This window comes from Dromiciops gliroides, chromosome 1, assembly GCF_019393635.1.
Source record: "Dromiciops gliroides isolate mDroGli1 chromosome 1, mDroGli1.pri, whole genome shotgun sequence".
Classification (NCBI taxonomy): domain Eukaryota; kingdom Metazoa; phylum Chordata; class Mammalia; order Microbiotheria; family Microbiotheriidae; genus Dromiciops; species Dromiciops gliroides.
The window spans coordinates 545,214,240-545,236,494 of record NC_057861.1 but is presented as its reverse complement, the minus strand read 5'-3'; the positions used below and the strand labels follow the sequence as shown (position 1 = coordinate 545,236,494).

General features: G+C 38.5%; 1 protein-coding gene across 4 annotated transcripts in view; it reads right to left on the bottom strand.

The window, feature by feature from the left end:
* The window catches only part of DCUN1D3 (defective in cullin neddylation 1 domain containing 3), a 35,833-nt gene that overhangs the window by 6,512 nt on the left and 7,066 nt on the right, over positions 1-22,255 (bottom strand). For all 4 annotated transcript variants that reach the window (XM_043975067.1, XM_043975064.1, XM_043975065.1 and 1 more), the window contains exons 2-3: positions 21,130-21,266; positions 2,599-3,131 (exon numbers count right to left, since the gene is read on the bottom strand). In XM_043975067.1, the coding sequence (XP_043831002.1) occupies positions 2,599-3,029 (431 nt within the window). In that variant the 5' untranslated portion in view covers positions 3,030-3,131; positions 21,130-21,266. The remainder of the gene's footprint in view (positions 1-2,598; positions 3,132-21,129; positions 21,267-22,255) is intronic.

The following is a 22,255-nucleotide window of genomic DNA, read 5'->3' as shown; positions in this document are numbered from 1 at the left end:
AATCCAGCCTCAGCCATTTGACACTTACTTACTAGCTGTGTGACCCTAGGCAAGTCACTTAACCCTCATTGCCCTGCCCCCCCCCAATAATAAAAATAAAGACAAATTAGGAGGGTATTGCATACTTCATGAAAGAAGTCATCAAGGGCTGTGATCTCCTTGAAAGGAGGGACTATTATTTGCCTTTCTTTGAATTTCCAACACTTAGCATAATGCCTGATACATAATAGATCCTTCACAGGTACTAACTGGCTAATTTAAGGCAGTGGCTGCGGGCAGAGAGAAAAGGATACATATGATTCGGTAAAGGTAACATTAACAGGTTTTGTCAACTGTCTAAGATACGGGGATTGAGGGAGAATGAGGAGCAAGTTTTCAAAGGGTAACAAGGACAATGGTACTCTTGACAAAATAAGAAAGTTAAAATACAGTGGAAATGTCATAAAGGCTATCTCAGGAGTTATCTGAATAGACATGCTAACTATTCATAGGTACTGATGAGGTCCCCAAAAGAAGAGAGAGAGAGAAAAGAGCCTAGGATAGAAGCCTGGGGACAATGAAACAAAGGGAAGAGGACATGGATGAAGATCTGGCTAAACAAACTAGGAAGAGGGGCAGCTAGGTGGCACAGTGGATAGAGCACCAGCCCTGGATTCAGGAGGACCTAAGTTCAAATCGGACCTCAGACACTTAACACTTACTAGCTGTGCAACCCTGAGCAAGTCACTTAACCCCAATTGCCTCACCAAAAAAAAAAAAGAAAAAGAAACTAGGAACAAAGTAAAATAGGTAGGGGCTTTCCCATCACAAGGAGATGATCAGAAGAAGCACCATGGCCAAGATCTTGTTTGCTGGGTGCTTGCTCCTTGGCAATCCAAAGATCAACTAATTCAGAGCCTCTGATGCGAAAAGGAATCATTCTACATTTTCATTTAGACCCCCTGAAGGGGTAGGTGTGAAATTGGTATTGCTGAGTGAAGTCCTTCTGTACACTTCAGTACAGGGAAGTGCAGTCTCAGAACTTGCCTCACTACAGGGAATATCATGAATAGGAGAGCATGGCAAGTATTACTATGGATCTCCTGGGAATAGAGGGTGTGATTTTTCAATTATTCTAGTCTACAGCTCTCTGCAGAGATAATCTCCAGGAACTAGAGAATAATGTATGGCCAGTTTCCCTTTCTGTAACTACAAATAAATTGCTGGTTCCTGGATCATAGGTTTAAGAGTTGAAAGAGACCATAGTTCTGGGGACCTTGCCATCCAGTCTGAGGAGAGGAGGAAAAGACAGAAAAGGAGTGAGGTTTATTAAGTACCTACTCTGTGCCAGGCATTGTACTAAGCACTTTACAATTATTATTGCATTTAATCCTCACAATAACCCTGGGAAATAGGTGCTATTATTACCCCCATTTTACAGTTATGAGATTTGCCAAGGAGGAATTGGAAATTGAGAGGTTGGGGAATGGCTGAACAAGTTGTGGTATATGAATGTAATGGAATACTAACTATTGTGTTGTAAGAAACGATGAGCAGGCGGATTTCAGAGAAACCTGGAAGGACTTGCATTAACTGATACTGAGATGAACAGAACCAGGAGAACACTGTACATAGTATCAACAACATTATGTGTTGCTCAACTGTGATAGACTTGAATCTTCTCAGCAATACAATGGTCCAAGATAGTTCCAAAGGACTAATGATGGAAAATGCTCTCCAAATCCAGAAGAAAAAAACAACTGTGGAATCTAGATGCAGATCGAACCATACTATTTCTATTGTTTTTTGTTGTTTTTCTTCTTTGAGGTTTTTCCTTTTTGCTCTGGTTCTTCTCTCATAACATGACTAATGCAGAAATGTTTAATGTGATTATATATACATAACCTATATCAGATTACTTGCTGTCTTGAGGTGGGAGGGAGGGGAGAAAAATTTGAAACTAGAAATCTTATAAAAACAAATGTTGAAAATGATCTCTAAATGTAACTGGAAAATAATAAAATGTTTATATGGAAAAAAAAGAGAGAGAGACTTGTCAAGGGACACATAGCTAATATGTGTCTGAAGCCAGATTTGAATTCCACTCTTCATGTCTCCAGGCCCAACACTCTATCTATCTACTGCACCACCTAGCTGCATAGCTGATAGTATAGAGTTATTTCTACTAACTGCTCAAAATTAGAGAACATTAAATAAAAAATTGTGTCAGCTGGGAAAACTACCAAACAGAACTAAGCACCTTTCCATCTTTGTAGACCTGTGAGAACTTAAGACTCTGTAGGTTTAATCTGAGAATCTCCATCTGAGGCACTTATGAATTATCAAACTTTAAAGGATAAGATGTACATATTTGCACAGGAGAGAACAGCATGAGTTCATTAATCCCCACTTCTAAGTCTCTTGCCAATATTAGAAAATCACTGAGACAAAACGATAAAATGACTTACCCATGACCCTATGGCCAGGAAGTTAAGAACCAAACTTGAATCTAGAACTCCTATTCCAGTTCTTCCTTCTACCTCTCTACAGTGGCTCCATTTAGTTCTTCCTCTCATCCTCCCTACCCTCTAACCCAAACATAAAGTACTTCTAACTAACCTTGTGAACTTGCACATGGTAGCAGCTTGGAATTTCCAAGCCAAGACCAGCACTTTAAATTCTGTGGGATCGACACACAGATCATTACAGAAGCGCTCCATGCCTTCCTCCAAAATCGCCTCTTCCCGCTCATCCTTATAACGCCTAAATAGTTCCTCCATCCTCTGAAGGGATGATTCCTCAGTGTTGGACTCAGGATCCCTCCTGGCATCTCCAGATGATGTTGGAAACGGACAGGACTCTGAGGCTGCCTCTGCCTTCTTGGTCCCATTGACAAGGATGTCACCACCAGGCTTCCCACAAGATGGTGTATGGTCATCTCGGTGGCTCCCACTGCGCTTACTATGGGATTTGCCACTGGGATCCCGATCTCCATTTTTGCTGCCTAATGTAGATGATGGATTCTTGCATTTGGTGACACACTGGCCCATGGTGCAGGTGGCCTAGCCTTTATAGCGGCCCCCTTCTGATTGGACAGCCTCTCTGATGCTGGCCAGCGTGCCTCAACATTCCATCGACAGGAAACAAACCACCTAGAAACAATTTGAAGAGTCAGTTGTCTCTATGTATGGGTGAAACAGCACAAAATCTGAAAGACACAGTGTTCTAAGGACCACCCCACATGGAATTCCAGTAGGTATACTGTTCTTCCTCAACAAGCTAATAAGCCACTAAATGAGATACTGTTTATACCAATCACCACCACATCTATTTGCAGGCCAGCTTTGCTGCTTTACCTTGTAAATGTAGTTCTTTCCTTGGCTACAGTACACTAGAAGAACTAATCAAGGAAATTCCTAAAATTCTTACTGTAACATAGGTTACAAAGAGGTTGATTCATGTGTAGAATTCATCAAGGAAGTCTACTCTAACCTAGAAATATTCCAGACAAAATAACTAATGTGTCAGTTCTACAGTATGTAAGGATGTTATTTGGGCCTTAGTCTGTAAAGTAACAAAAAGTCCAAAAGGTTTCAACTATAAGGATTATCTGATAGGCTCTAACTCTTTAAATATTCTATATTTCTTCCTTTTGGTAGGTGGGAAGTAGGAAGAAAAAAAGGAACTGCCTACAGTCATACAGAATATGACTATTTATAAATTCAGACAGGTGAGATCATCATGTTCACTGGCATGAAGTCCCTGCCAGGGCACTGGGGAATATTAAAGTTAGTTGTCTGTCTTTGCCTTCCCACAAAGTGCTTTTAACCACCCTGTTGCTTAAAACCCCCATTATAGGATCCCACCCAAGTCCTAAGAAACCCCAAGGCTTCATTCCTCCATCCCATCCCCCAATTCCTTCGTGGCTAATCTCTGCTAGGTGTTAGAAAGGTTTATAGCTGATTAAAGTAATAGATGCTAAAGTAGGCAGGGTAGATAGGTTCTCCCTCTAGCCACGTCAGGTATATTTTCTTTTTTTTTAATAGGTGTGTTAGCTAGTCCATATGTATCTCTAATTGTTAGGATATGTGAGAGGGGCAATTTCTCGATGCTCCTAGCCTACTCTGTGAAGAATGGGTACCAGTAATAGATACACCCCACTTCTGAAAAGGTGCCCATTTCTGTGCTAAATGCAGCCACTCAAAACATCACTATTAGAATACCACATCTAGGACTCATGCTTTTAAACTGGCCTGGGGACAAATAGACATCTGATGAAAAAGGAGGAAGCCCATTTAATTAGAGTTAAATTACTGTCTAAATTAGCTCAATCCTCCTCAGAGGTCAAAACGACTGTACCATTTATAAGAAAATGCTCAAGGAGGATCCTAGTTGCCCTCAACTTCAACATATGATTCAAAAAAGGGAAACCTACTTTCCATACAAGATTATAACTTCATTATTTCCTGGAAGGAAAACTTCCTCAAGAAGGGCCAGGATAAACATAGCTTTATTTTTATTCCTTATGGACAGCTTTCTTAAGTACAAAATAAGTTTAAAATAAATACCAAAATAACTTTTTTTTTTCAAGTTAATCACATCAAGGTATCTCCCCCATCCTCCTGCTGTGAAATTATAAGACCAGAAACATGGCTATATATGTCTTCTACCCAATGACTGAAAGGGTTCTATGTTTCCTAAGTTTTTTAAGTCAGAGTGAAAAAACTAAATGGTTTTTGATGTAGAAAGCCTTGATTTTGTGGGGAGAGATTATGGGGAAGAGGAGGTTAAGTTCGGTGTACAAACACTATTAGATTTGAAACATTAGTTTTGAAATTTGAGGTTATTTAGTAGGAGCATATATCACACATGGGAAGCAACTGGTAAATCTGCCTTGTCAACTCAAAACACAAGAGATTAGACCATGTGGAGGGTCTGGTTGCCAGATTTGTGTTTCCAAAGACTGGAGTACTGCTGAAAGAAACAAAAGGAGTAAACTTACACAAATGCCACATGCTCACAAACTGACAACTCCAATTGCTAAAGCCCTCTGACTCACCAGCATACGTTGCTCTCTTCCTGCTGCTGCAGGCTAAGCTTGCAGCACCCAGAAAGGGGTTTCCTGCCTTTATCTGACATACCTCAGGTCCCAATTTTCCCATCAGGGACAGATAGCTACTTCCTCAAAACCCTGCCTACAAACAAAAAAAAAATATGGATTTCAAATAGGGACTGAGAAAACTGGACTCCAAAAATCCCCTAATCTTAAATGACCCCAAAGGCCTTGTGTAATAGCACCTTAGCTATGCAGCCTATTGCAGTGGAACCAGAAACCTGGAGACCTGTTGGTTTGCACAGAAAGATGGGTGGAGTTGGGGGGAATCAATATGTTATATGTTGGTCAATCTGCTTATTCCAGAAAAAGAACAGAATGGCCACTGCTTCCACAAGGGCAGACTCAGAAGGTCTTCCCGAGGCACTGCACCCTCAAACGCATCACTGTGGCAACCAACCTGTGGATGAGCTTCTTCCATATGGCTGGCTCTCAGATGTCAGTCAAGGCTTCATTTGTCACCTAGCTATTGTACCCCGGGACTTCCACCATGCCCCAAGCTGTTTATTATTGGGAAAAACTCATCATCCTGCAAGATCCTAACAACTATGATCCCGCACCTCAACATTACCTTCAGTCCCTAATATTGGAGAATGGAGCTCACTCAGAACATCTCATTTCTCATGTGGCTACCCTATTCTGGGGCTTCTCCACCCTCCCCCACCCTTCTGGTACCTCCTTCACCCCCTTTCAGCTTCCTTTTGTGTGTTATCTTCCCCAATTAGATCGTGTAAGCTCTTGAGGGAAGGACTAGATTTCTTTTTTTGCATTTGTATCCCCAGCTTAACACAGAGCCTGGAACATAGTAAACACCTAATAAATGTTTACTGATTGACCAGGCTTGAACTGGAAGCATTACTAAGTACTGCCTTTTCTTTCAAATGAGAATATAGTGAAGAAAGATTCCATTAAACTATATTAGTGTAAATAAAGATACCTTTATTTTAGACCTGGTTCATTCACTTAGAAGCATGATATTGGGCAAGCCACTTTACCTTCACAGGTCTCAATTTCCTCACCTGTAAAATGGGAATAATATTTTCCAGTCTACTATACAGGGTTGTTAGCAAAAATCAAATGAGATAAGGTGAAAAAGCTTTGCATACTATAAAGTAATGTATAATTGTAACATAAATTTGTACTACTTGTTATTTAAATGTCCCCAGCTCATTAATTCTACAAGTACCATTTGTATTGTATTAAATAGCACACTTCATTCATGAAGGTAGCTCAGTCATTTAATTACGTAAGAGCCCAAGGGGTTGTTGCTATGTTTTTGCACCTCTACCCTGTTATCAGGTGGTGGAGGGTGTGGGGCTGGGACAGAGGAAAAAAAAAACAAAACAGAGGAGGACGAGGACAGGGAAAGAGCCAGAAAGAAAAAAGAGACAGGGGGATAAAGAGGGAGGGAAGGGAGGAGGAAAAAGAGACAAGGTGAGAAAGGGAAAGAGACAGCAATAAACACACTTCCCTCTGGAATGGAAAGCCGAGGTGGCTAAGAAAGACTACTTATAACTAAGCGAGTCAAGTCTCTATTCCTATTTAATGTCTTCCAAGAAAATATCAAAAAGGTTCTTTCAATGCATCAAAAAATATATACCTATGTAAGTTTAACAGTTTGCATCATCCAACCCAAAGTGTAGCAACCAGTTAAAAGGAAACTGGACAGTCCAGTAAGAACCAGGCCTATACCACAGGCATATTTTTTTTTTAAAAGGATACAACAGGTCACTTAGAAGAGTGCCTTGGTGAGCACAGGGCAGCTAGGTGGCACAGTGAATAGAGTAGTACCAGGCCTGGAGTCAGAAGATTCATTTTCCCAAGTTCAAAATCTGGTCTCAGACACTTACTAGCCATGTGACCCTGGGCAAGTCACTTCACCCTGTTGGCCTCAGTTTCCTCATCTCTAAAATGAGCTGAAGAAGGAAGTGGCAAACCACTCTAGTATTTCTGCCAAGAAAACCCCAAATGGGGTCATGAAAAGTTAAACACAACAGAAAACTACTGAACAAAAACAAAATTGCTCAGCAAGTGCCTAACAAAGAATCAAATTATTACTTCTCATCTTGCACTCTATCTCACAAATAACAACTTTAGGATCTAGGAAACTTTTCCATACTTGCAACTCTAAGACCTTTAGATTTCTCTTCTTGTACAACACTTCTCCACTCAATACCCTCTTGCTCCCTCCTCCCAGTTATCATCTTCCCAAGACATAGACCCTGAGTATGTATTGGGCCCCAAAGCCACTTAAATAAATATCACCTTCAGGGGGCAGCTAGGTGGCACAGTGGATAAAGCACCGGCCCTGGATTCAGGAGGACCTGAGTTCAAATCCAGTCTCAGACACTCAACACTTACTAGCGGTGTGACCCTGGGCAAGTCATTTAACCCTCATTGCCCTGCAATAAATAAATATTTGAAAATTGAAAATACAAAATAAATACCACCTTCTAACCCCACAGTCTAATCTATATACATCAAATATACATACACACACATACATATACATGCATATATACATACATACATATATATGTATCCATATCTATCATCTATATATATGCCTATATATACCTTTATAGTTATCTGTTTCTATGTATATCTACCTACCAAAAGAGATAGGTAATATGCATAGAGAATCCTGTTACATGACTAGGAACTAGCTCCCATTTTATAAATAAACTTAGAAATAAAGAGATTATGTCAATTCTCTGAGGGCACACAGCTAAATTCTCGAAGCTAGGTCTCCTGACTTCTAATCCAGTGCTCTTTTCAGTAGCAGCAAACCCAAATTCCCCCAGTACTATGGAGAAAAAAGCCTGGCAATCCCTTCTCATTCTATTAAGCTTCTGTACCAAGCTCCCATCCCTTTTCTCTTTAGCTTCACAGCTCAAGTTGCACCAATCAGCTGGATCATCATTATGTGGCTTTTTAAAAGGGGGAGGGGGGGGGAGGAGAGTAAATTCAGCCAGTGGCTGAATATATTGAAGCCAGTGACATATTCTAACAAGAAATGTAGAAGAGTAGATAGAGATAAGTCAAAAGAAAAAAAACTTGTAAACAATTTCTATTATGGGTTATTGTTTAATTATATATCTGAAAACATAGCCTGGTATAATAGACAGAGCAGGCTTCAAAGCCAGGAAGCATGTGTCCAGTTGTTTTCAGTCATGTCTTCATGACCCCATTTGGGGTTTTCTTGGCAAAGATACCGGAGTGGTTTACCATTTCCTTCTCCAGTTCCTTTTATAGACAAGGAAACTGAGGCCAAAAGGGTAAAGTGACTTGCTCAGGGTCACACAGCTAGGGTCTTCCTGACTCTAGGCCCAACACTCTATCTACTGCACCACCTAACTCCTCCAGAAGATCTGGGCTCAAGTTTCATCTCTGACATATTCTGGCTATGAGAACCTGGACAAGGCACTTAATTTTCTCAAATGCTCTAAGGCAACTCTAAAACTATGAGGTTGCAGAGAAGGTGCTGACCTACACTGGTAGAGGGAGTTGCCTCACCCAGGAGCTCCTTACTAATGAATTCACAGGTCCGGTCTCCATCGCCCTTACCTGAAGGCTTAGACACTCCTGGTGACACACAGGTGAAGGTCATATTACCTTCTCTCTCTCAGCTTCTACCTCAACCCCAAATCTGGTGTTCTTGCCTTTACCATTTTATTTTTTCTCCCATCTCTTACATACTGCCCTACTGACATTGGTGTCAGCTACTGGGAAGATGATTGGCAATCTTTTTGAAGCTAAGGTGGAAGAGCAGCCTGGCTTTGTATCTAGAGCTAAATGAAGTACCTCTCCCACTTCTTCAGGCAACAATTTCAAGTCCCAATCAGACACACTGCATCTGGTTTTCAAACACTGGGGGGTGTGTGGGGGGGTATTGATGACAACATCTGAAGTCACAACCCTCTGGAGGTCCACACTTTATGTTCCTTAAAAAAAAAAAAAAACCAAAATTGACCAAATCTATCAGAGGATAATAAAAGTTTTTTTAAAGGAGAGAAGAAAGCTGCCCTAATTAAATCTAAACTTTAGCTGATAGCACAGCAGCCTTAACTTCCCAATCACCTTTGATCTCTGCAGGGAGAGCAGGAGAGCAGCATGTGGACCTGCCTCTGCAGTTGGATAGGTCAGGTCATTAGTTTTGTGGAATGCTGTTCTGGCTGATGGTTGGTAATATGTCACCCAAGAAATAACTTTGTAAGACAAGGAACTAAGAAACTGGAGAATCCAATATGGCAACAAGGCATATAAGACCTATTTCCCATCTATTATCTCGTTAAAAAAAAAAAAAGGCAAAGATGTGAGTAGTTGTTTTGTGTGAGAATTAGAATAACACCCCCTGCTGGGAAAGATATTGCAGGTAAGCTCCACCATGAGGAGAAAGCATGTGATTTAGAAACCATGTGACTTTAGCATACGGAAGTTGGCATCTGGAAGTTACATCTATAGAACCACCTGTGGAACCTGTCAATCAGAGCTAGCAGCCAATTAGCTTGGAGAGGTGGGGGGGGGGAGGTGTGGGTGGACAGCCCTGTTTCCAATTTCTCAGGAGGCCAATCACCTGAACCCTACAACTTTCTCTTGTAGCTCTAGCTCCCATTTATAAAATCAATTTTATGTTAATTTCGATGCTGATTTCACGTTGATGTCAACAAGAAAGCTACTGATGGATGCACATTGACATCAATATTCTTCTGCCTATTGCCCTTTCAGTCTTAATCTAAATAATCCACAGTGCTATTTAAATGTATGAGTATCACTGAAGAGTTTTGTGCACATTATTTTTTATAAATAGAGATGCCAGACACCAAAAGGCCAAAGAACATTAATACATGAATTCCTTAAACAGCTTTTCTCCAGCTGCCAGGGAGGGACATTATATTAGCAGAGGTTGGTTTCCAAGGGGAAAGGCTGTATTCCCTCTGGGAATAGATAAGGCCACCAAGAACACACATTCTCAGCCAAAGCCCCTATATACCACCCATCATATAACAACCTCAAGTTGTTCCAGGATTCTGGAAATCAGAGGCATCAAACTTTAAAACATACTTCCTAGAAAGTAAGCTTTCGTAAATAAGAAAGGCAACTGTTGTGAGACTATTTTAACACTGACAATGATTGTTGGTGTTTATGCAGAAAAATAACCTTAGGCAGCTTTGGGATAAGGTCCCACAGCAACTAACTTGGGAGGGAAAACTTTCCCTTTTTCCAAAGCAAACTAAACATGTCTGTCTCTATTTTCATACTTTTCCAAGACTTTTTGTCCTAAAATGTACTGCAGCAGAAGGCTAAAGCATCTTTAATTTGGGTGAGGCCTGATCGCATGACTCCTTTTCAGCCAATCACAAATGTTCCCTTTAACTCCAAAAAACCAGATTCATCAGCAAGTATGTTCAAGTACAACAAATTCAGGATACATGAACAAACCCAGCCATCAGAACTGTGCCTGGCACAAAAATGAGTTTGTGGAATTTTTAAAAATTGTATACTATTCATTTTTACTCTGTAACCCAATATACCAATACCTAAATTAGGGCCTGAAGACAGTGTTCTGTAAGCCAGCTCATATCACTCCTACTTGCCAAATTCAATTGAGCCAACAAACACACATTTTAAAATGTGTCCAAATTCCAAAAGTTTAAGGGTGTTTTTTTTTTTTGGTCTCAGGTCTGGTTTATTCCCCTGTGGCTCAAAATAACTAAAAAGGGCCACATATTTTATGTTGACTCACACTGGAAATTTTTTTCCATGTCACTACTGATCTGGACAATTTTGCTTGACGCTTTCCTAAACTCAAATTATGTTTGTAGTATATACACATTAAGACTGGAAATTTTAGGCTGGCCATTCATTTTTCTGTCTGCTTCATTCTTTTGAGTTACAGTAATAGCATTTACACACACACACACACACACACACACACACACACACACACACACACACACACGGTTTGCAAAATCACTTTACACATATTAATTCATTTTGTTCTTCTCAATAAACCTAGGAAGTAACTGGTACTATAGTTATCCCCATTTTTATAGATGAGGAAATTGAGGCAGTTTGCCATGGTTCACACAGCTGGTATCTGATGCTGGATTTGAACTCATCTTCTTGACTCCAGGTCCAGTGCTCTATCTCCTGAACCACCTAACTATATAGCTGATAGTGGATAGTTATTTCCACTATGTGCTTAAAATTGAAGTGCCATCTTGGATATGTAATATAGCCAAAAAAACCAAGGTACCACTGCACTAAAAATACACAGTAGCCATCACCATCACATTTTCCCAACCTGTACAGCTTTGCAGTTCCTTGTTTCTCTACCCTGAGATTCTGCAATTGGGATTAAACTGCACTGAAGGTAAACCACTAATTCCCAGCTCCTGAACTAGCATACAGATACCAGCTACTCTAGAGATCTATCTAATTATACTTGATTAGTGCTCAAAAATTAAATTACCATATAAACTATTCACTTTTCCAACAACCTTTTACAGGCTATAGAATACTCAAAAGCTTACTGACCAAACAACAACTAAACTGGAAATTAGGTTTTTGCTTTTAAGGAAAACAGGACACAAAGAAAAATTATGGAAATAGCTAAAAGACTACAGGAAGGAACTCAAAATAAAGATTATAAAGGATTGACTTCAGCTGTATTAAAGCATACATTAAGCCCCAAAATGGCTAATGATGTGTCTTCCTCTAAATATCTATCAGTTTTATTATAAATTATGCTACTTTTTTTCCCCAAAAACAAAGAAAAAAGGTCAAATCCAAGAAAACACACTTATCAATATATTTTAGTCATCATGAACCCCAATTATTGAAAAAAAAAAATAGGAAGGAAGATGGGAGTGAGATTCAAAATAAGATTTGTTCTTAAGCAACCTACCATTTAAAACCCTCCACAAAGATAGGTTCCCACCTACTTTTCTTTCTTATTTCACTTTACTCCCCTTCGCCCACTTAGCATTCCTGTCAAACTGACATTCTTCCACCATCTTTCTGTTTGCATGCCTCTGCACAGTGGTCCAAACCCCCAAGCCTGGAGTGCGTCCCTCCCTCACTTGCACATCAGAATTCCTAGTTTAATGCTACCTCCTTCGAGAGGCCCTTTGGGATCAGCCTGTTTTGATTCCCCCAGGTTGTTAATACTCTCTTAAAACTGCTTTGTATTTACTCATCTGGATAAACCTTGTATCTCTGCAGTGGAAAGGAAACTTCTTTTTTTTTTTTAATGTTCTTTTTTTCTTTTTGGTGAGGCAATTGGGGTTAAGTGACTTGCCCAGGGTCACACAGCTAGTAAGTGTTAAGTGTCTGAGGCCAGATTTGAACTCAGGTCCTCCTGAGTCCATAGCCGGTACTCTATCCACTGTGCCACCTAGCTGCCCCGAAAGGAAACTTCTTAAGACAAGGACTATTTATTTTTGGTTTTGTATAGTAGAAATTTAACAAATATTTGTTGAACTAAAATTCTTAACTCTATCATAGGCCAAATATTTCAAACTGAAGCTTCTATCCTGACCCTGCCTCTGATCCAAAGGCCTTAAAAGAACTTTACACACACACACACACACAAATAAATATATATATATATATATATATATGAATGCATACCTTTACATACATATGCTTCCCTCCATACACAAACATCAACAGAAAAACTTTTGATCCTTTGCTTTATGAGCATGTGTGTGAATATGCATACAAATCCATGAAAGGATCAGAGATCCTTCCTGCCACAAGTTCAATGAACAACAGACCTACCTTGTAGCTTAATATCAGGGGGCAGCAAGCTCTAGTTCATGAAACAGCCTTAGTCCAATTAGCATTTCCAGATGACCTATGATTTGACCACAAAAACCAAAGCCTGAGCCCAACCCAAGGCTGATATGAGGGACATTTTAAAATATTCATAGAGCTAGTCAGCAGACTTAATGAATTCTAGCTAAAATGGTATGTACAGTTTTTTGTCTTCAGATGTGCTGAAGGTACCATACAGACATCCCATTTAAGACTCACAGATTTAACTAGAAAAGATCTTATGGGGATACTCATAAAGGCCCCACTGAGAAAGACAGGTACCACTCGGTTCATTTTACACAGTGGGGAGGCCTCAAGTCCAAAAAGATACACTTTCTAAAATCACATACTCTCAGAATTTGAAGGCATACCACAGGCCACCTAATCTCAGATATACCTAAATAAGTATCCCCTCTATAGCAAAACTGACAAATAGTCATCCAGCACTTGGCAGCTATGTAAAGGATGGACTAGAGAGATATGAGACAGGAAGACTAAAGGAGGCTGTTACAATTATCTGGGAGAAGGGTAGGTAATGAGGGCCTGATCTAAGGTGGTGGTTATTTAAGTAGAAAGGAGTTAGCTTGCTGCAAGAGATGCTGCAGAGGTAGAAATGGCAAGTTTTGTCAACTAATTGGTTACACGAGATGAAGGACAATGAAGAGTGGAGGATAACAGCTAGAAAAAGGGGTGGTACCTGAGAAACAGGAAAATTAGAAAAGGAGAGGATCTGGGTGGAAAGATACTGAGTTCTACTTTGGACATGTGTTTGAAATGTCTACGTTGGGTTTGAGATGTACACACACGTACGTGTACATACACACACACAAACACGCGCACGCGCTAACCTCTACCCTCAGCTTGTGATGTTTCCCAAACTTCATCTATTTTCTTTCATTCTAAGTAATCTGTAATGTCCTAAAAAAAAATCCTGATGACAATATTTCTTCTATTTCTGCTTTCATCTTCACCAAAGTGCTCTCCATCATGCTTTCTACCTGATACCTAAACTGTGAATATAGCTTCTTATTATACAATGCTATATATACAATATAACTCTCTGCCAAATCCTCCCCACTCCATCCCCAGCTTTACCTTTCTTGTTTCTGTTGCCTAAGTTACACTGTTCCAGAGTCATATTCCAATCATGGATATCATTCTAACAAGTCCCAGTGATACCAAAAAAGGGTCAATTTCATATAGCAACTCCTGCAGAATAAGGCCTAACACCTAAGATCTCCTGACTCACAGGTGACTCAATCACACATTTTTTCCTAGGAAGTAGAGTCAATTCAGCAAAAAAGAAGAAATATGCTCCCTAAAGTACAGCCTGGTCACTACTTAAGTGAACTGCTACCACCAGAAGAATGATGGAACTACTGAGTTAACAGATCCTTTTCTGATTCCAATTTTTAAGAAGTCAGACCTCAATGAAGTATATTGATAACATCATTTATTCTTATAAGCACATGCTTTTTCAACTCCCACAATCTTTACACTTCCAGGTTAGAACTTTGTGTCAACTTTTAATTTTACTAAAATCTTTAAAAACATGAAGCCAAGAATATATATTATATCAACTGAACCACAGTCCTTTTATCTAAGGTATGTCCTATAAAAATGATCTATTTCTCACCTCATTTCCATTGTACCCACTGAAATAATTATTTAATTTTAAGTCCTATTCAAGTTTTTTAGAAGTTGAAGATGTTATCAAACACATTTGATCATTCTGCTTTAATGGAAATTGTTTCTATTAGTTTTAATGTGAGGCCAAGAAGTTTAGACTCTGTTTTATGACATTCATTCTTTTAAATTCTTCATTATGACATCAGACTTTGGTGTAGAATAACATAGTTGAAAACATACAGGTAATTATACTGGGAACCCCACTCCCACCACACCCCAGCAAGAATATCTTGGCATTTATTAAAGTCATGGTAGTAGTTTACAAGCGGTGTGTGTGTGTGTGTAAAACAAAATTTGAATGGCCTGTGACCAATTTCAATATTTATTTTCCCATTCTGACTTATTTTAACAGCCACACTGATGGTCTGCCATCTAGTGGCCATTGCAATATCGGTTTTTAGAACTTTCCCCAAACAGAAAACCAAAAACTTACCAAAAAAGATGAATTTGTGGGTAACATTTATAAAATAAAATTTAGTATTTACCTAAAGGAGGCAGAAAAATTTTAAACTAAAATGTTGAGTCAATATTTAGTGACAATGAAACAGAAATGAGGATAAGACATTTCTCCAAGTCTGGACTCAATGAAGAGATATTGGAAGACACCTCCCCCAAATTCTTTGCAAAGCCAGAAGTCAATGGATAGAGAACACTGATTAGTTTCACTGAACTTTTTTCTTCCTCCTCTTTTTTATTCATTATTATACAGGATAACTCCCAGGGAGAGGATGAGGAGAACTATACAGTAGAAAATGTAGGTGGTGTAAAAACAAAACATAGCAATAAAAACATTTTTAGAGCATTTCTGAAATTTTCTAACTCAAGGGGATAAAGAATTCCATTTACAAAAATTCATATGCAACTTTCTTGGAAAGTCTCTATTGCTTAAAACAAGGTACCAGCAGTACTGCATTAGCCACACCTACTCTTTTCATCCAAGAATAAGCAGCTCACACATGAGTAGTACAGTAGTCATGCCAGTGTTACAACATATGCTCAGAAGTCCAAGCAAGGGAAGAGGTTCCCCAAGGACATGCTATCCAAATTTATTTCTTAAACTCCAAGACTAATTTATATAGAATCTCTGGCCTTCACACTACTTTCAAAAAAGGACAAAGAAAAGCTGAAGAAATCTCTTCTCAGCCTGTTATCCCAGAATCTACTCTGAACTATCAGTAATTTGTTTGTGGAAAGAACACTACCTTTATATCTTCTCTCTCCCCTATAATCTTCACCTTCAGAACTAAAACTCTAGTAGTCGAAAATAGGAAAATATCTATTCTCTTTTCTCCATGTAAGCTACAGGGTCTCCTTGTAGCTCAAAGTTCCTGCCCTTTAAAGGCCTAACAGCAGTACCTCCTCACCCCCTTTTAATGCTAAGCAAGATCTCAAAATGTTCATTTGAGGGAAAACTATATTAAACAATCTGGGCAGGAGTACAGATGGGGAGGCAGAGAGAAGGGGAGGAGTTCAAGGAAAAATTGAACCACCCTCTGCTATTGAACAGCATTCTCTTTGCCCCTATAAATGAGTCATCTGTTTAATGAATTTGAAGATGCAAGCACAAGAACAGTTAAGAGTATTAAGAGTACTGCTTTGCTTAAAAAAAAAAAAGATTCAAAGTGTTAAAAGATGACTGATGCAAGCAAGGTTAATGATAAGCACAACATGTTTTATTCTTCTAATATTAATCTTATGCTTGCATGCTATTTCATAAAACTCATTTGATGACAAAGTGGCTTTTAACTAGGACTGAAACTTGTATCTTGTCAAGAAGGATAAAATGAACTGACTGTCATATCTCTAGCTCTTCTCAGCAAGACAAAGAAGTGAAGACTTGAAATAATGGCTTAGGGAAAACTGGAAATAATGTTGTAAATTCAGGGCCTAGATACCCAAGCAGACCTAAACACTTGCTATAACAAAGAAAACTTCACCTTGGAGGGCCTGCAGGATGAGAGTCCCTGCCTGTGCTTCATACATCTCAAAAAGCTAGCTAGCGTTCCCCAACCCTAACCTTAGTTAAGGATTCAGGGTAGAGAATAATTCATAACATGTGCACTTTTCTACTCATGTAGGACATTTTATAAACATCATTTCCAATTTTAGGCTTCAAGTGAAAAGAAAAAACAGACAAAATTAGAAACTTACTTTAACACAATATATTGCAGATTACAAGTTGAAGTGCTTGGGAAGACTAGGAGGTGGAGAGGAGAAAGAAAGAACACAACTTCTTCCTGAAGCACAAACATGGCCATCTTCTACCCAATTAACAGTAATGGGGGGGGGGGGGCAGGGCAATGAGGGTTAAGTGATTTGCCCAGGGTCACATAGCTAGTTAAGTGTCAAGTGTCTGAGGCCGGATTTGAACTCAGATCCTCCTGAATATAGGGCTTTATTCACTACGCCACCTAGCTGCCCAAATGTTTTTTAAGTTTTTTTTTTTAATCTTCTACCCTATTAAAAAGAAGTCCCCTTAGTTAATGCTAAATTAAATAAATTGACTTCTGTCATGCATATGTTTGAACTGTGGGCCAGGGCCTAAACAAGTGAAATTGCAGTAGTAATTTACAATGTGAAAAAGGTAATAGACCTATATTTTTGAGGCTATTCAAAGAAGTAAACTTTGAAACACTATAATTCAGTTTTAGGAGTTAAATTAGTTTCAAAAACACAACTATTAACAAACCTTTAACTGAAGTATCTGTGGATTTCAAACACCAATTTCTGACTAACAAACCTTCATAACAAAGCAAAACCCATAAAGGGACACCAAGCAGCAGGCAACTAACTCTTTCTGGGATGTTAAAACACTAGAAAGAAACAAAATAGGAAGGTTCAGCACAGATCACTCATAAGGCTAAAGTGAAAGATGATGGTGGTGATGGTGATGATGATAACCAGGCTGAGAGAACACTCTAAACCTTCAGTTCTGTGGCCTAAACTACCAGCCAGCAGGAATTAATTCTCAATGTTTCTAGTGAGTTGTTCTAGGGAGTTGATAAGCAACCAGGCTTATCGAAGGGAAATACTATTATCAAGCAGGACTAGAGCAGAAAGGTAAAATCTATTCATTGTACTGTCTCACTTTTTTTTTTTTAAACCAGACTAAGTATTCAAGGCAGAGGAAAAAGAATGCTGATTTGGTACCTGGGTGAGCACTGCCAAGTCACTTCAATTTTCTGGGGTTCAGTTTCCTTATCTGTAAAAGGAAGGTGGCTGGGCTAATTTACCTTTAAGATTCCTTTGAGCTCTAAATCCCATTCCTTTTAAAAAACAAAACAAAAAAACACCACCAAACTAAAACTTTAAAACAAAAACCTAGAAATGAAAAATTTTATCTTCAAATTTTCCCCATAAAGTTCTGACTTGATTTTTAAAATGAATGGCATCTAAGATTTCATTATAAAATAGGAACAATGCATGTGGCACATTTATTCCCTAGGTACATAAATGTTTCACATACAAAAAAGATGATCATGACATCTATATAATAAATGCCATTTTCATGAAGTTTTTTAAAACAAATTTTAATAAGCATAATTGAGAAAGGAAATGAAACATGATACTCTTTGACTTTATACCTATAGAAAGCTTAGCTAGCTGTCCAGACCACAGGGTCATAACCAAGGCATCACTGTTTATACAGCATGGTAGTTTATCCTAATTGCAGGGCAACTTTCTAGAAGCTATACATCCTCATGATTGAATAGTTTTGCAAAACCAAACTTATAAAATGACAATTGTCACATGTCCCACATTGGATAATTTATCCCTGACAGCACTGACCTCACTCACATATGAACTAGAAAAGGACAACTTAATCAGCAAGTGTCACCCTGAACAGTGATCTGGCAATTCCAGTCTTCCCTGAAATGTCCAGCCAAATTAAAGTAGTAGAAATTGTTTCTATTGAAGAAGCAAATATCTTCAGTTTGCTATACAGATCATGAAGCGCACAATCCAAATAGAAATGCAAAATTTCTGACAAAATTAGAAATGCAAAGTAGATTTATAATTTTGCCTAAGAGGGCTCAAGAAGAGATCCTTATCTACCAGTCTCCAATATTTCAGGAAACTTTTCTTAGCAGAATAGCTGATCTATGTTGGATGACAGATCATTAATTTTCAAGCTTTATTACACAAGGTATAGGCCCCAACCTGGAAATATATGGCAGTTTCTCATTAAAAGATTGTATTTAGACATGACATTAAACAAAATGGAAGGAAAAAATTTTGGATTATGCTACTGTTAAGGTATAATGGAGGCTAAACCAAAAAAGTAACTACAAACACCACAATAAAAGTGGTAGTAAGAGAAGAGAGACTTGAAAACATTTAAAACTACATTAAAAAAAATTTAAGGCAAGTGGAGTTAAGTGAGTTGCCCAGGGTCACACAGCCAGTTAAGTGTCTGAGCTAAGACTTGAACTCAGGTCCTTTTGACTCCAAGGCCAGTCCTCTATCCACTGTACCACCTAGATGCCCTCAAAACCACATTTTTATTACAAAAAATTGATTAATCTTACAGCCTTTCATAATTAGTTAATTATAGAACAAGATTAGCTGAGAAAAGATCAATATACAAATACACATAGTGAAATATAATAGTATAAAATCTGCAAAAGAATGTTGAAGGAGCAACAGTAATTAATGCTTTAATTTGAAAGTATATTTTCCATCTGGAAACAGTTTTCTTGACTTCTGTAATTCAGCTGAGATTTGGATTTTTAATCTCAGGGTTAACTAAAAAAGAAACCCTTTCCCACAACATTCTTCAGCATCCTTGGAAGTGGCACAGTGAGGGGACACTAATCCACTGTTGTTAGAGCTGTGATCCAACCATTCTGGAGAGCAATTAAGAACTATGCCCAAAGGGCTACAAAACTGTGCACACCTTTTGATCCAGCAATACCACTCCTAGGTTTATATCCCAAAGACATTAAAAAAAAAAAAAGAGGAAAAGGTCCATTTGTACAAAAATATTTATAGCAGCTCTTTTTGTGGTGGTTAAGAATTGGAAATCAAGGGATCCCCATCAATTGGGGAATGGCTAAACAAACTATGGCATATGACAATAATGGAATATTATTGTGCTATAAGAAATGACAAGCTGGATGATTTCAGAAAGGCCTGGAAACACTTATATGATCTAATGTATAGTGAAGTGAGCAGAACCAGGAGAACGTTGTGCACAGTGACAGCAATTGTATTTGATGAAGAACTGTGTAAATGACAACTATTCTCAGTAATACTATGATCCAAGACAATCCCAAAAGACTAATTATGAGGCATATGCTACCAGCCTCCAAAGAAAGACCTGATATCAATTGAACACAGACTGAAGCATGCTATTTTCATTTTGTTTCATTTTTTCTTTTATTCGAGTCTTCTTATACAAATTGACTACTCTTTTGTATATAGTGTATTAAATCTGAAAAAGCATTTTCTTCACAAAAACTTGTGAGAGAGGTAGGATCATCCACACACTTTACAGAGAAGAAAACTGGGGCTCAGAGAGGTTAAATGACTTGCCCATGGTCACTCAGTAAGTAGCAGAACCAGAATCTGTGCCAGAGTGTTTTGGCTCTAAGGCTAGGTATTACTCTACCACACCAGGCCACCTGTCAACAAAGTCTGTCTTCTGGGAGTATATATTAAAGAGCTAACTTCATATGGAAATAGTAAATCTGTCTCTCTCAACTTGGATTCTTAGTTTCCTCTGAGAGGGAATAACAACAATATGGAGCATCCCAACTGACTCATTATAAGACTGAACAGGTAAGACTGATATTTTGGAATCTATCCAGTTATTTACTTCCCCAAAGACCACATGGTTGTGTCTAAGTCCCCTGGATCAGTTTTCCATGTCTGGCAGCCTATCTCCTAATATCCTAGTTCAAATTCTATAAGGCCTCATAATATAGGTTGTGTATAAATTTTCCATCTCCACAAAGAACTGAAAATGCACAGTAAGTTTCAATTAGAATCACTTATATGCATTTAAGATACCTAAGGGAAAGAATTTTACCTTCAAACCTTTAACAACTTGAGCCCACTGGGTACAGACTATTGTATTATATAACTGTGAAACATAAAACACAAAGCCAGTAGAATACCTTATAAAAGTTAACAACCTATGATGTGTTACTGATTACTATTAAACCTACTATTAAACCAAGACCCTTTCAGAGTTACTTAGAAGCAAAAGTGTGACTCTGACACCTGTCTAAAGAAGTTTAGCTATGGGGGAAGCAAAACATAGGGCTAGCACCTCTTGAAGTTCCACTAGGAGGTGAAAAAACAATCGCATTTTGGGATGCCTTCCCAACACTGATTTCAAGTTTTGGAGTTTGCTCTTTGAAATCTGAAGCTGTTCAATCTGTAGCATCTAGATGCTGAGAGATTGAAACAAATCAGAGTTAGGTGGCCACCATCCAAATCAAGTTTGAGGAGTATTAAGGATATTAAAAGAATAGCTTCTTCCTTCCCCCACTCCCCACCTTGCCCTCTTAAAACCTACTTACTTTACTCTTAGAAGCCACTTTCTTGAGTGATATCTAATCACTAATTATGGTGACTATGGCTGTCACCAGGTCAGCACATGCTGGGTGTCTGCAGCACTAGCAGGAACTCTGACCCTACTGAGCAGAACCAAGGGCACCTGTTAAAACAAAAATAGAGAGAAAGGGAAGTTAAAACTAAAGAGTTAACTAATCACAGTATGAATGACCATGAGCAAATCAAGCAGTCTGATTTTTAAAAGAAATAAAAACTTTATTGTCTTAAATGTACTTCATATTCACAATAAAGCTATAAAGATATGGTAAATATTTAGTTCTTATATTCCAACAGAATATAAGGATAAATGTATTTGTATACATATATATGAGTCTATACATATTTCTAACAAGAAATAATTTCTCTCAAGGAGAAGCCAGGAGCATTTTTTCCCCACTGTTTCATAAACTTTGGCAATGGCTAATTACCTCAATTTTTAAAATGTACTTTTTATTTAGGACAAGTCACATTGTACCAACAACAACAGTAATACCTAATGTTAGCATCACCAAGTGCTCTAAACTAAGTTACAATTTGGATTCGGAAACATTTCATTCACTACTATTTACTGACTACGGCTTCAGACTGAGTAATAGAACCAAAAAACAAAGATCTCAGAAAAAGTAGATGACCTCTCCTAACTATTAATATATATATAACATTAAGTCCTGATTAACCAGTCAATCTTGAAGATCAACCTCGTCATCCACAAGACTGCAAGCTGCCTTTCCTCCCCATGGCTCAAAGGCATTTCAAATTGTGAAAGGGGACATAGTTTGTGTTCACTTTACAAGACCTACCCTCTCTACTCAGTTAAAGAGCAACCACCAACAACCACCTGACACGCCCCAGTCTCAGCCAACACACCCCTCTTCCACAGCCCTACCTGTCAGTAATGAATTTTCAGCATTCCCCCTTTCACTCTTTAGTGTTGACCTTAAGACTTGAGAGAAATAATAGGTTCTGCAGAAGAAAAATCTACTAAAAAAATTTGCTAGATTGTAAACTCCACATGGATAAGGACAATGATAACACAGACCTTATTCACTTATTCCCTTCTGGGCTCTCATCACCCAGCATTATATAATAGAT